General features: G+C 45.1%; 1 protein-coding gene and 1 pseudogene across 1 annotated transcript; one reads left to right on the plus strand and one right to left on the minus strand.

The window, feature by feature from the left end:
• The first annotated feature begins 3,448 nt into the window (after nt 1–3,448).
• LOC147976608 (GPN-loop GTPase QQT2-like) overlaps nt 3,449–14,056 on the plus strand; it is a 33,294-nt pseudogene continuing 22,686 nt past the window's right edge.
• Nucleotides 3,760–7,668, minus strand: LOC147976609 (uncharacterized). The gene is made up of 11 exons (XM_087519816.1): nt 7,522–7,668; nt 7,302–7,427; nt 7,075–7,205; nt 6,812; nt 5,914–5,988; nt 5,547–5,839; nt 5,278–5,464; nt 5,090–5,209; nt 4,778–5,007; nt 4,626–4,701; nt 3,760–4,545 (listed from the first exon to the last, which is right to left on the minus strand). Exons 1-11 carry the CDS (start codon nt 7,651–7,653, stop codon nt 4,387–4,389), a joined length of 1,530 nt encoding a protein of 509 aa, XP_087375942.1. The 5' UTR covers nt 7,654–7,668; the 3' UTR covers nt 3,760–4,386.

Below are 14,056 nucleotides of genomic sequence, written 5' to 3' on the forward strand. Positions count from 1 at the left end.
GCCCGTCGGGAGGCGGCGTGCCGAAGGCGGCACGGTCGACCTCGCGCTGGTGAGCCTCGGTGAGGTGTCTCATGGTGGCTAGCTTCTGGCCCTCCGCAACGAGGGCTAAGGGGCGCGCCTCCAATGTCTTGGCGTCCACGTCGGCTGGGACGGGGACGGACAAGTCGTGCAGCGCTGTCTGCAGGGTGTCGTGGGCGTTTTCGCCTGAGGCGGTGCCGTGGCTGATGACCAGTACCTCAGTGATGGCACTGCCGCTGCTGTCGGCTTGAGGAAGAGGGTCATTGATGATTACCACATTGGTGGGAAAGGCGTCAAGGGATGCCGTGTCGGAGTCGACAAGCATCGGGTCAGTGGAGCCAACTAACTCCAAGTCCGCGGCAAGCTCGCCGGAGACGTGGAGCTGGTCGAGGAGGCTGGCGAGGTGGCTCTTGGGGCAATGCGGGCTCGTCGGAAATGCGAGCCTCGCCAAGAAGATCGGCGAGGCAGCTCGCTGCGCAGGCGTCGGTGACGTCTTGCAGCGCGTCGTGGCAAGCGCCATCGGGCGAGCCGGGCTGGCTACGCACGTTGGGAAGGAAGAGGGTTCCCGTCCAGAACAGGTCTTCGGACGACGGTGCACCTGGCCCACGGTGGGCGCCAAATTTCGGGTGGTTGGTGCGACATATGCCAATGGATGGCTTATCATTGTGGGAGCCAATAAAACATCGCCGGTGCCTGGAAACGGGATAACGCGAAGACATGCACGCCGGCGAATCTTACCCAGCTTCAGGGCTCTCCGTGGAGATAACACCCCTAATGCTGCTCTGCGGGGTCTCCGCATGATCACTATCTTGACGGGTAGCTACAGGATGCTCCTTGAGCTGTTCGGTGAAAGGATGAAGGAGGGCAAGGCCAGCCCGCTCCTCTTCTCCTTGTGGTGTCTAAAAACTATCCATAGAGAGATCGCCCTGCATGGGAGCCCTGGGGGGTTTATATAGGCCTACCCCCCAGGGGTACAATGGTAATCCGACTGGGCATGGGCCCCAGCCGTCTGTGCCTATGCCCACTGGCTTCTTTGCCGACTGGTGGGGCTCGCCGACTGGTGGGCCCCGCCGGCTGCCGGTCCTCTGGTCGACAGGCCGGCCCCACCGCTCGGGGGCTCTGTTGGGGGCTGGTTACTGTGGCCCCGCCTTTAGTGGCGAGGGCTTCGTCTTGGCAAGCATGGCTACAGTGATAAGCCGCCCGGCGGCTTATCACTGTAGCCTTACCTTGTCTTATCTCCTTAATGGGGCGCCTCCTTCGAGGGAGTGGATTGGCCGGCTACTGGGAATCGGTCGTACCCCAGGCCGACTGGGGGTGGCCTGGCCGCCTTCGGGTGTCTCCATGATGGATGAGACCCGCCACCCACGGGTCGTACTGACGGCTCGCCGTGGGTGACATCATGGTCAATATGGCAACAGTGCCGCGCTGAACGGGTGATGGCCGCCCGTACGGCGTACTGTGGCCAGGCGTGCTCCGGGATTAGGGGATGGCAGGTTTTGATGTAGCCACGCCCCGTCTCATCGCCGTTATGTGGGTGCAGATTTTGAGGGCACGATCTGGGCCGCCTGCTGAGGGGGGGTCGGCTTCTTGGAGTCGGCCTTCTGGTGGCCGGCTTCGTGGAGCCGGCCCTCTCGGGGCTTTCTTCTTGGCGATTTTTAGGCCTAGGCCGCCTTCGCACAGCCGGCCTGAGGGGTAGTCGGCTGGAGGAAGGCGGCCCCACATCTTGGAAGCTTGAAGGCTCGATTGGCCTATAATTTTTCCGAAGTGCCAGGGGGAGCCGGCTAGGCTACCCATGGTCATTTACTCCGTCAAGCATGAATAATAAATCTTTATCATGAATAAGGAAATATAAAATAACAACTTTATTATTGCCTCTAGGGCATATTTCCTTCACCGACATGAACAACAACAGTTGGGTGATACTCGAATGATTTCCTCGAGTGTTTGCCTGAGTGCGATTTTGGGAAAAGAATATCATTCGACTGAGATGTGTTTGTCGTAGAAGCTCGGGTCCTAGTTTTGGCGGCCAGGGTTACCTGATATCAACAAAAATCCAGTTCCACTGGAAGCTCGAAATAATAATTCGATAAAAAGAGCTTGTGACTGCCTGGGTGAAGACGATTCGACGACACATTTCTGTGTCATGATCTGCGGCAGTGGAGATTAGGCCCTGAACCCTATCTAGCCACTACCCAAAGAAAGTCAAAGGGGGGGGGTCGGCATGAGCGTTGATATTCAACACCGAGCTCGCTCCCCCCTCGAAAGGATCCATCAGTCAGCGCAGGCTCTGTAGCGATTCCATCCCCTATAACCATCTCTCAATGTAGGGTGCTGGAGCTCCTTAGTGAACCCTATCTAGCCACTACCCAAAGAAAGTCAAAAGGGGGGTCGGCATGAGCGTTGATATTCAACACCGAGCTCGCTCCCCCCCCCCCCTCGAAAGGATCCATCAGTCGGCGCAAGCTCTGTAGCAATTCCATCCCCTATAACCATCTCTCAATGTAGGGGGCCGGAGCTCCTTAGTGCGGGTACAATAATTCCATACATGCACACTCATGGGCGTGTAAGATGACCTTATAGCAATAGTCGTCATATCTTCCCCTAATAATAAAGCACGGGTTGAGTCTGTCGGCTTCATCGTCGCGCCCTTTTTGCAGAAAAGCCCCTACTGTTTTCTGGTAATTAACCCGCGGTACTAATTTAAGTGGTCAATGGTGAAAAAACGTTTCGTTCATGGGATGACGCACGGGCTCTCCTCCCCCCGTGCAGTGCCCCCCCCCCCCGAACTCTAAATCGGGAGGGGAGCTCCCGATCCAGAGCCCCTCGCCGCCCCACTGCCTTCGCGCTCGGCCTCGCCACCGGCCGCCGCGCCGCCGTCGACCATAGCCGGACCTCCACGCCTCGCGCCCCCTCTTATGGTTGTCCCTCTTCTCCGTTTCCTTCCCCTTTGTTTCTCTCCCTCACACAAGGATTGCCTCTCCCCTTATTCTACAGGAGCAGCCATGGCCACCAATGACCGCCGCCTCGCCCGGATCCAGTCGGAATCGACCTCCTGCGGCTGTATCCGCCCCATCCCGACCTCGCCGACCTTCCTCCCGCTCTTCATCGCGATCCATCGCCGGTCTCGAAGACCAGCGCCTCCCTCCGAATTTTAGTAAGTTTTGTATGTCCGTCCCACAATCCCATTATCTAGCAGCAACCGCCGCTGCCGCCAGCAGCAGCAGGCGCGGCTGGAGATCCCCTCGTGGGCCAGCGCCGGCCAAAGAAGCCCATGCGCGATGACGATTAGCACGAGGGCGTCGCCAACTCGGACACCCTGCTCGCCTTCCCTCAGGACAACGAGCACGACAAGGCGGCAGCGGAGGACGAGGCCAAGGACAGCGTGCAGGACAAGGTGAGCCGCTATTCAGTTGCCATTTTAGTAGGATGGATGGCCGACCGAACCGGTGATATGTCGAGCTTTTATTGAGATTTTGTGATTGGAAGCTTACTCTGTTTTGGCCTACAATGTAGGGACGGGGAAGACCAGCTTAATGCACCGTCTGGTGTGTCATATGCAAGCATCGGCGAATATGAGGGGTTATGTGCTCAACCTTGACCCTGCGGTGATGACACTGCCATTTGGAGCCAACATTGATATCTGTGATACTGTGCGTTACAAGGAGGTGATGAAAGAGTACGGACTTAGTCCCAATGATGGCATTCTTACCTCACTCAACCTGTTCTCGACCAAGTTTGATGAGGTACGCATCTTATATGCATCTCGAATGTTTAGAATGGTAATGTGCACTGTTTACGTACTCTGCTAGGCTATAAAATTCAAGGCAGTACAAACGTACAACCACTCAGTAAACTGGGTTGTTTCATTTTTGCGGGTAACTGATTCATGTAATTCCATCATTCAATGTAAGATGTTGCAGAAATTGTGCTTAATTTATAGTGTGATGCAGAGTTTGTAAAAATTATCTGATTCTGCTATGAATAGTGACAACTTATTTTTGCGAAATTGTATATTTATGCTACATTTATGGTATGTGAGACATCTTTTTCCCCCTCTATCATGTGCCATTCAGCTAATAGATGTCCAATATTCATCCTTGAAGGTTATATCTATTATTAAAACTAGTAAGCATGCACGTGCAACGCACGTCTCAAACAAAACATGTTCACATGATATAATACTAAAATGATTTTTACAAAAAATTCAGATCGCTACAAAATGTTATCATATCACTCAAATTGTATTTTCAAAAAGTGCGACATATTTGTGATCCAACACACATATCATAAACATGTCTTCGCATAAAATTCACTGTCACATAATAATTGTATTATAATTGCTACAAGAATATATTCTCAAATCCGCAACTAAGCATGTTTTGAAGGTCCATCTTTTGAAGCAATGAAGGTCCATCTATAGATGCGATCAATGATGCTTCGTTCAATGTATGGGATATTATTTTTAGCTTCATTCTCTTCGTACTTTAAAATATGCACCAAAAATTGCTTCCTCAGTTGAAAACCATCCTACATTGGCATTATACAACATTGTTATAACAAGTTGTATGTGCAATGTGTATACAAATAAGCATGGTGTAAATAGTCACCTGGGGTATGGGAAAATATAGATTTCCATCGCGCAATGAGTGCCTGTAATTAAAAACCAAATAACCAGACAAGGCACTGCATATATGAAATAAACACATAATGTGCGTTGAGTGAATCAATTAATATTGTAATGCGTTTAAAAGATTCATACCAGCATGAGTTTGTTGGAGCATCAGGAACTATGCATTCCCATTTAGAGATATCATCCTTGAATGCAGGGTTTGCAACTTTAAGCGCAAGGTTTAGATTATCGGCCACAGTTTTAAGTACATTCTTTCCAAAAGTAGGTATTGGTATCGGATCAAAAATTAAGACAACTTTTCTATTTTGATCCAAGACAAACAATAGAAATAACCCAAACATATACCAAGGCAATAAAATCTGCAATGATGAAATAGTTTAGAAACACATAGAATATTAATTAAGACCAAGTAAAGCACTGTGACAAATGAAAAAATCTTACCATATCACATTGAGAGATATGATAATCATTACTGTCAGGCCAGCTATGAAACAACCGTTTCAATGTAGCAATTTCCATATGTTCACGATGGCTTGAGTCTCGTGCATAGTGGAACATGGACTAAAGTAAGAATGAGAAAATATTAGTGCAATGAGAAAAAAATGTAGTACGTAATTATAGTAACTTACACAAAAGTTCAGATCCATATAGTGAGATGGAATGTCTCTGAGAAGCTGGACTTCGTGGCGCGCTAGTATTCGCACAGCCACATTAAAGCAATGAATATCCATGTATTCATCATTGCTTAATATGTTTTTAATTTGTCTCAAATTTAAGCTAATAGGGTACGGATCAGAGCTTTTCACCCATTCGCTCCTGTAAAATCAAAATTCTATAAATTATAATGACATCAAAGTAATTTGTTGGAATATAAAATAAACTAAAAAATATGGCTTACTCTAGTAGAGCGACATCATCAACCATACTGATGAACAAACAAAGTTCATCTATTAAATCATCGTTTGTTGGGTTGACAGACGGTGAAAGAATAAATGACCGCGGGATGAGCTCAACTTCTGTTGATGTATTTGATGTTTTGAAATTCTTAGGGGGTCTATCCAGAATCATACATTCTGTGGGATCTGTGTTGTTTTTGTCCTCTTCCATGTCTCGATTTCTTATATTATCATCATTCAATTCTGAGTCCACCAAAATGACAGCTAGTTTTGTTCTAAAATCTGTCATATGTTCCTATTAAAATAGTAATAAAAGTTAAATAGTGATACAACATAGAATAAATGTAATGATACACAGTAAAAAAATACCTGTGTAGGAATGTCAGACAATATAACTCCTGTGAAGTACTCCATAAAATTTACCATCCACAGACCACAAGATGACTTGCATGATTACAAATATAAAACTTAAATAAACTCAATCATTTTTTATCAAATTTATAGATATTTGTATAAAAGAACTTTTAGAATCATCAAATGATCATGACTGAAACAAGCCGTGATGAAAACAAAATTTTCACAAACTTAGTGAACCGGATATGCCCTATGAAATATAATGTTTATTTCGAAGGTGTAATACAGTACGGTATATTTTTGTAGTATTTTTATTTGGACAACGCCGCACTCAGTGAAACTCCCACCGCCCCCTCATTTCTCCTTTCCTCCCCATTCTTCCCTCGTTCGTGGCCAAGAGATCCCCATCCACAGCCGGCGGCCCGGCGATCTGCTCTGCGCCACCCCTCACTCCTACTGGCGACACCGGGGCCATCCGTCGCGTGCGCTCTCTGGTGGCCGCTCCCCCCCACCCCCCTCCCCTCGTCACCAGCGCTGGCGGACGGGTAGGCCCTGCTCTGCCCCGCCCCGCCCCTCCCTCCTCCTGGCGACGCCGGGGCGCTCGAGGTCGGCATGGTCGCCGGCGACGCCTTGGCCCTCCGTCGTCCTGATGCGATGTAGCTGCCAGGAGCCTATCCAACCTCTCCCGCGCATCACGAATTTCCCTCCCCCCTGCTTGGGACGCTATCAAGGTCTGGTTCCAAGTCTTCTTCTCCCCTGGATCCGGATGCTCTACTCTCCGATCCCATCTAATTTTCCATGTTTGATTCGGTCAGGAGCAGGAGCAGTTGCTGCTCGCGACCTCCATCTTGATTAAGATGACAATGAAGACCTCCGCGTGTTGTGCTGCTGCTCGGGGGATGACCCTCCCTACGCTTCTCCTCACTCGTCCGGGTCCAGGTTAGTCTCTCTGACCCCACCGCCTGCTCCTCCCCGTCAAATTGGTGCATAGCCTCACTGTGTGCAATGTTCGTCCCCTAGGGTTAGCTGCTCGGGGGCCATGGCGTGTTCCGAGCAGGCGCTGCCTTCGGCGCCGCTGTTGATGATGTGTCCCTTAATAATTCAGATATCTTGAAGGAGAACAAGGAGGTGCCTAAAGGGGATGAGAGCAAAAAGTTTCAATCGAAAGAGGTATACCCATCTGTCTGCAGTTTGATCTTAAGACACTCCTCCCTTGGCCATGCTGTGATGTTTACATCTTTCCACTTATCCAATTTTAGTTCCATTTGAAGCGATGCATATTGGAACATATTTTTCAGTCCTTCCAGCTATTACATGAATAAATGACCAAGTATTAGCATCAGAATCAAAGAATGATAGAAATTGTCTTATCAAAAGATGGTGCAGTGGGACTAATAACTAACCATAGCGGTAAGGTCTTGGCAGGGCATTCCTGGGCCTAGCGAGTCGAGCACCTGGATACGTTTCACCCGGGTATTTATAACTGCTAGGTACCAATGAAAGTGTTCAATGTTTACTGGAATGAATATCTGAAAAAGGGATTTGTTAGTTTAGGTCTCATCTATACAAACATCCGTCCTCGATTGAATTCATCATAGTAATATGTACGGAACTGAGACTCACCATATCATGTTCTAAATAAGTTGTAGCTCTCTTTAATACCCATCTTGGTACGTCATCCCGTATAGAGCTAAATTCCTTTATCATTTTAGAGATGCATGCATTCTCTAAGAACACACTTCCAACTGACCTCATCTATAGATGCTCTTTAGCACTTGTGCAATGTATGTATGCGTCTATGATCTACAATATCAAGTGCACACCTTGGTTATAAGAGATATATGAACTTATGTTAAAATCGTCTTGTCATAAAACTACATATACTTACTTCGTCGCCAACAAATTCTCCGGCGGTTAAAAGACATAGTAACTATTTTTTTAGATATGAGTCATTGATGCTCACTAAATTTCTTTTATCACTTGGTTCAGACATGATATTTTCAATGACGGACCAATCATCGCCGGTGCAGGCGTAATCTATCATGATGTAAGCAAGAAGAATTATTAATAATGAAGAAAATTAGTGTAGCAAAAGCAGGGTATAGAAGGATTTGTTCATGCCTTCTGGAGCCACCACGTAGTCTTGTGCCTTCTTAGGTTTGTTATGCATTCGGATAGGGATAGGCTTCCCTGTTTGTGCCCCTTTCATGCCGGATGTGTGTGCTAATTCTTCGTCCTCTGATGCCTCTGTCACTTCGGAGACTTTGGAATCAGTGGACTGCATGCTATGCTTTTTCTCCACTTCTTCTTCGTCAGCTATTCCATTTGATTCTGGCATCGTCTCCCCTATAGTTTCTGCCCCTTCTGCGCCGAATTTTTGTGCTAATTCCTCATCCTGAGCTGGCTGCATTTGTTCACTTGTTTCATTGAAGGTTAATTCCTGAGAGCAACATTACAAGATATAATATAATTAGAATTAGAACTATATGGGACATAGTTGAAAAAATATATATGCCTATGTCACCTCGGATTCAGTGAACCGTGAGCTCTTCATTTTGTGCACTTCATCTTTGTCGGCTATTCCATTTGATTATGCCAGCTTGTCCCCTATATTTTCTCCCCCTTCGGTGTCGAATCTTTGTGCTAATTCATTGTCTTGAGTTGGCTGCATTTGTTCACTTTTTTCCTTGAAGGTTAATTCCTGAGAGGAACATTACAAAGAATAATTTGTATGGAGGATATAAAATAATTAGAATTAGAACTATTTTGGATACCCGAAAAGAAAGCATGCCTTTGTCACTTCACAATCAGTAGCTTGTGTGCTATTTTTTTTCTCTACTCCATCTTTGTTGTCTATTCCATTTGATTCTTCCTCGCTTACTAACTGAAACACACAATAATACAATATTATCCAGTAATTATAAAACAGAAAATATTATTAAGGTGAGCAAAGAATTGTAGGCATGATATTATTATACTACAAATTACATATTGTTTTGTCCCACTAGAATAAAAATAATAATGACATGTGAAAATAAAAATCGCCTTTGTCGACTTAGAGTATCACCTCATCAATCTCCATATTTTCTGTATCATCCTTGATGGTTTGGTCTTCTATCGCCTTTGTTGACTCGGTGTTCATATCCTCATCTTTGATTATCATGCCTTCAATCTGAATATTTTGTGTATGCTCGTCCTTGGCTCCCTTGTCGATGAGTTCCTGAAAACCCAAGCATATATAAATCGTATGCTGCTGGTGGTATGATATTCTGTTAAATACATATATATCACGCACCTACAGATTCTATGGATTTGCAGATGTTTTGATTACACAATAGCGTTGTTTACCGAACTGAAGTTGTGTCATATTCAGAGGGTTAGTATAGTCCTGATATGACTGGCACCTCACGGCCAGGCAAGTTAAATTCTGTTCTGGAATAGATATCCATCTGACATAATTTTGCCATTGTTTCATGTTCAATGGTTACTTGGGCTGAATTGGTGAATGAATTGATGGCAGAGCTCATGTGGTAAATAAGCACTCCTATTTGTGTGTGGAAACCACAGTTTCTGATCTGCTCTTACCATTAGACCCTATGTTTTGTACATCACAACTGGATGCAGATATCCGTACACGTTTACTTAACATAGTGCTACCAGAATATTGTTTTCACCTAAATTATAATGATCTATTTCTTTGTTCAATTATCCAGTCAACCTTTTGAGATTCACTTGCATGACTAATCATCTGGATGTTGCAATAATAAGAATTTCCTAAGTCACACGGAGCATGTTGGTAATTTTGTAGGGTCACACAGATCATCTAGATGTTGCAATAATAAGAATTTCCTAAGTCACACGGAGCATGTTGGTAATTTGGTAGGGTCACACAGATCATGTTGTTTTACTTAGTTGGATCCCCTTGTTGTTTTGCAGATGCGAAATCATGAATAGGATGAAATTGCAGAGAGATACCATTACCATGATTATTGTAGATTGATCCGTACAGGCCACCGGGGATTGTGGCGCAGACATGGAGGACGATGGTAGGTCACCACTGGCAGATGTGTGCGGCAAGGTGGAGGCCTTCGCGGCGGAGGAGACCTTCGCGGTGGAGGAGTGTGAGGATGTGGCAGCGAGCTCGCAAAGCAGGATTCAGGGGAGGTTGAAGGGAAACCCTACGGTGCAAAACCCTTTGCTTATTTGGGCTCCTGATGGAGAGGTCGTTAGGTCTAGGCAATATACAAGGTGGAAGTCACGGGAAGGACTTCCATAGCGTGAGGAAGAAAGGGAATCATGATCGCTATGTCAGGCCCCACACTTCCCTTTGATTTATCTCTAGCCCCACGCTTTCCTTTGATTTATCTCAGGCCCCACATTGTTTTTCCTTTTTATTTATACCCAAGCACATTAAATTAATTGAGTTATTTTCATAATACATTTTATACAGAAATATTGAGTTAAGCTAATTGGAAGGTTTCTTCGATTTTGTGTCTTCTTTCCTTTACCATTTTGTACAGATAAAACTTAAACCTTTCCGTAAAGAAATATAATTCGTGTTTCCTTTCTCTTGCCAGTTTATTGTACCATCAGTGGCCGTGCTGGATAGGAGGGGCCAGCTAAGTGCTTTTAGTTATGAGTTTGCTAACCCGGCGGAATCTAATATTCCAGAGATTGAAGGATGTAACATTGCAAATGTTGTACTACAGCTGAAAACTCTTGGCATTGATGTGTAACCATCAAGATGAGTTTAGTAATTTTGTTTTCTCATTATCCCTGGTCATAAGTACAAGGAAAATTTGCATTGAGAAGATAGACGCTAGTAAATCCAGCCATCATAAAGTTACAATATTTCAGGTGTGCTAGTGTGCCTTTTATTTACAAATAAATAAATCACACAAATAAACGACATAGACATGCAGATTCGAAGGTCACATCGACATCCTTCTTCTTTTATGATTATTATATAGTGCTATCTGATAAAAACCTGGAAGTAAAGAAAAGATAAGTGCTAGTAAATCCAGCCATCATAAAGTTACAATATTTCAGGTGTGCTGGTGTGCTTTTTGTTTACAAATAAATAAATCACACAAATAAACGACACAGATATGCAGAGTAGAAGGTCACATTGACATCCTTCTTTTTTCATGATTATTATATAGTGCGATCTGATAAAAACCTGGAAGTAAAAAAAACAAAGATAAGTGCTAGTAAATCCAGCCATCATAAAGTTACAATACTTCAGGTGTGCTGTTGTGATTTTTATTTACAAATAACTAAATCACACAAATAAACAATACAGATATGTAGAGTCAAAAGTCAAATCGACATCCTTCTTCTTTCATGATTATTATATAGTGCGATCTGATGAAAACCTGGAAGTAAAGAAAAAAGATAAGTGCTAGGTCCAGAATTAGTTATAGAAAAGTAAAAGGTGCAAAGAAAATACGAACGATCGCACGTACCTCACCCCTCTAAAACATCTGTGTACATAATGTTTTTGGTGCTTCTCCAAGATTTATCAACCTCCCTGTTAGGCTTGGCTAAAATCCGCGTTGTCTGTCTTGAGACACCTCTTGACAATGCAACATATACCTGGCCATGTGAGAATACAGGCTCTGGAAGGTAAATACCAACGTTTGGGATGGTTTCACGCTGTGCCTTGTTAATGGTCATCGCAAAACTCAGGCAGATGGGGAACTATTTTCTCTTAAGCTTGAAGGGAAGTGAGGTGTCCTCCGAGGGTGGCATAGGGATCCTAGGTATGAACACCCTCTTTCCGGCATGCTGACCACCAACAATCTCCGCATCGATTGCATTATCCTGGAAAGCTCTGATCGTAAGTCGTATTCCATTACATAGCCCATTATGAGGGTCGAGGTTCCGTAGCAAAATGACCGGGCAGTTCATTTTTACTCTCAACACATGCGGGGGAAACCCATTTGGTGTGAGCGAGTTCAGCAAATCAATCGTGTAATTATTTTGGAAGTCATCCTCGATAGAGTCAAAGCTTTGGTACACCTTTTCTTCGTCTGGAAACCTGGAGATCATCTTGTCATTCAGGTCATCCACATGCTCGTTTTTGGTCGAGAGGATTGCACGTGTGCTCATATACTCTCTCGACATAGCATTGGTGTGCAGGGATGGGAAGACATCTTTGATGAGCTTGTTAACAGGTTCTTCGTCCTCGGTATAAGTAATCACAATGTCTTCAGGGAGACACACATAGTCATCGCCAATTGTTTCTTCCATTCCATCGCCTATCCTAAGGAGGTATTCAGAGAACCAAGGGTCCGCTTGTGCTCGCATATTACGCGTGAGGCGTATCTTGCGGATGTTCTCCCACAAATAGGATCTCAAAAGTGTAGCATCCGTGATCTGTGCTCTTGTCCCCCAGGTCACAACGGGGAGGACCTGCCTAAAATCCCCACCAAAGACGACAACCTTTCCACCAAACGGTAGAGGACATTCCATTATATCCTGCAGCGATCTGTCAAGCGTCTCAACTGCTTAATGCTTTGTCATAGCAAATTCATCCCAAATTATCAAGGATGCCTGTTTAAGCAACTCTGTCGTACCACTCTGCTTTGTGAAACTACACATGTTGCTGTCAGTGAGCTTGATTGGAATTTTGAACCTGGAGTGTGCAGTCCGGCCTCCGGGCATTATCGACGCTGTAATACCTGACGTAGCAGTTGCGATCGCTATTAGGCCCATCAAACGGACCCTCGCAAGCAATGCCTTGTACAAGTACGTCTTCCCAGTGCCTCCAGGACCATCAACAAAGAATATCTGGCTTTTTTGGTTCGTCACATGATCCATTATGTCATTGAAACCAGCCAGTTGCTCATTGTTCAGGTAGTTGAATAGATCTAGATGTTCTTGATCTGCTTTAACTTGCCTCTCCTCTTTTACCTCCCTATACTCGGCGTCTGAAGAACCATCTGTGTCAACCAAATCCGGAAGCCCATACATTTTAATATCCTTTCCCATGGATTGCATCAGATCCCTGATATCCCTAAGGACCATCTACTCAAGTGCTGCCTCATTCGATTGAGTACAGCGGTAATCTTCAGACATCGATGCTAGGTGTTTGTCCCACAACTGACGGATTTATGTTGCCTCACAGAATACCATTATAGTTGCAAACAACCGTCTAAGAGCAGAAGGCATCTGAAATGTTGTTGCCTCTGTCATGCAATCATCAAGTGTCCTGTCATGCTCAATGAGTCCTAAGTGCTCACACGCCTCTCTGAAGGAATTGCATGGATTGTCATTCACTGTTTTTAAATCATCAAATGAAGTGGCACCTCGGACATGGCTGAGGAGCACCCGCAAGTAGTACCTCTCTCCTTCATCAGGGTGTGCATACACCAGTCTTCCAATCTGTGGTCTATTATTTTTTCTTGGTTGCCACTTCTTATTACTGGCAATCCACCTATAATGTTCTGGGATCTCTCTGTACAGCCATTTCCGTGCCTCTGGATACTTCTGGTTCATCTCAAAGTACTCGGTAAGCATGGATTTGGAAGAAGATGACCGAGCAACAACATCTTCCAGATTTTCATAAGCCCTAAATGCAAATGTATGCATGTTTGGTAGATGAAGTTGGAGCTGCAACACAGATGGACTGACACCAAACATTTTAAAGCCAAATATCCTATAAATAGCTTCCGGAGGAGATATATAGTGTGCATCCCTATACTATCGGATTTCGTTGATGATTCCCCCATCATTGATAATATCTTGCTCGAATGCAAATGATGCCTTATCATGCCCTTTGTAGATGCATTTGAACAAGTACTTGACTGCCTTGATGCTCGAGCATGCTTCGACATTAATGTGACGGTTGTATGTCATTAGCAGGAAGGGGTTGTAAGGGACCACCCATCTGTTGTCCAAATCTACTCCTCTGATCCTAACTCGAACCCCATCGTCCCTCCTTCTGTAGATCGGATATGAATCTTTCCCTTGTAATGTGGCATCACAGAAATCTCGTGGGTAATGAAACCGACATTGTCCATCTATCATGCAAGGGGAAATCTTCTTCAGCGCACCACATGGTCCGTGCAACATGTGTTTGACTACCAGATCATGGAGAACAGGATATTTCTTCTTCTCGGGTATCTCTGCAGATATCACCCGATCATAGTCATCT

Source organism: Triticum urartu, chromosome 4A, assembly GCF_056163025.1.
Source record: "Triticum urartu cultivar PI428250 chromosome 4A, HENAU_Tu73, whole genome shotgun sequence".
Classification (NCBI taxonomy): Eukaryota; Viridiplantae; Streptophyta; class Magnoliopsida; order Poales; family Poaceae; genus Triticum; species Triticum urartu.

Bases quoted from the DNA above. Each gene is read 5' to 3' on its own strand.
- LOC147976609 (XM_087519816.1), bottom strand. From the start codon at position 7,653: ATGAGGTCAGTTGGAAGTGTGTTCTTAGAGAATGCATGCATCTCTAAA. The intron at 5,210-5,277 runs GTAAGTTACTAT...TTCTTACTTTAG, and splicing joins ATATGGATCTGAACTTTTGT to TCCATGTTCCACTATGCACG. The intron at 4,546-4,625 runs GTGACTATTTAC...ATGCCAATGTAG, and splicing joins TATATTTTCCCATACCCCAG to GATGGTTTTCAACTGAGGAA.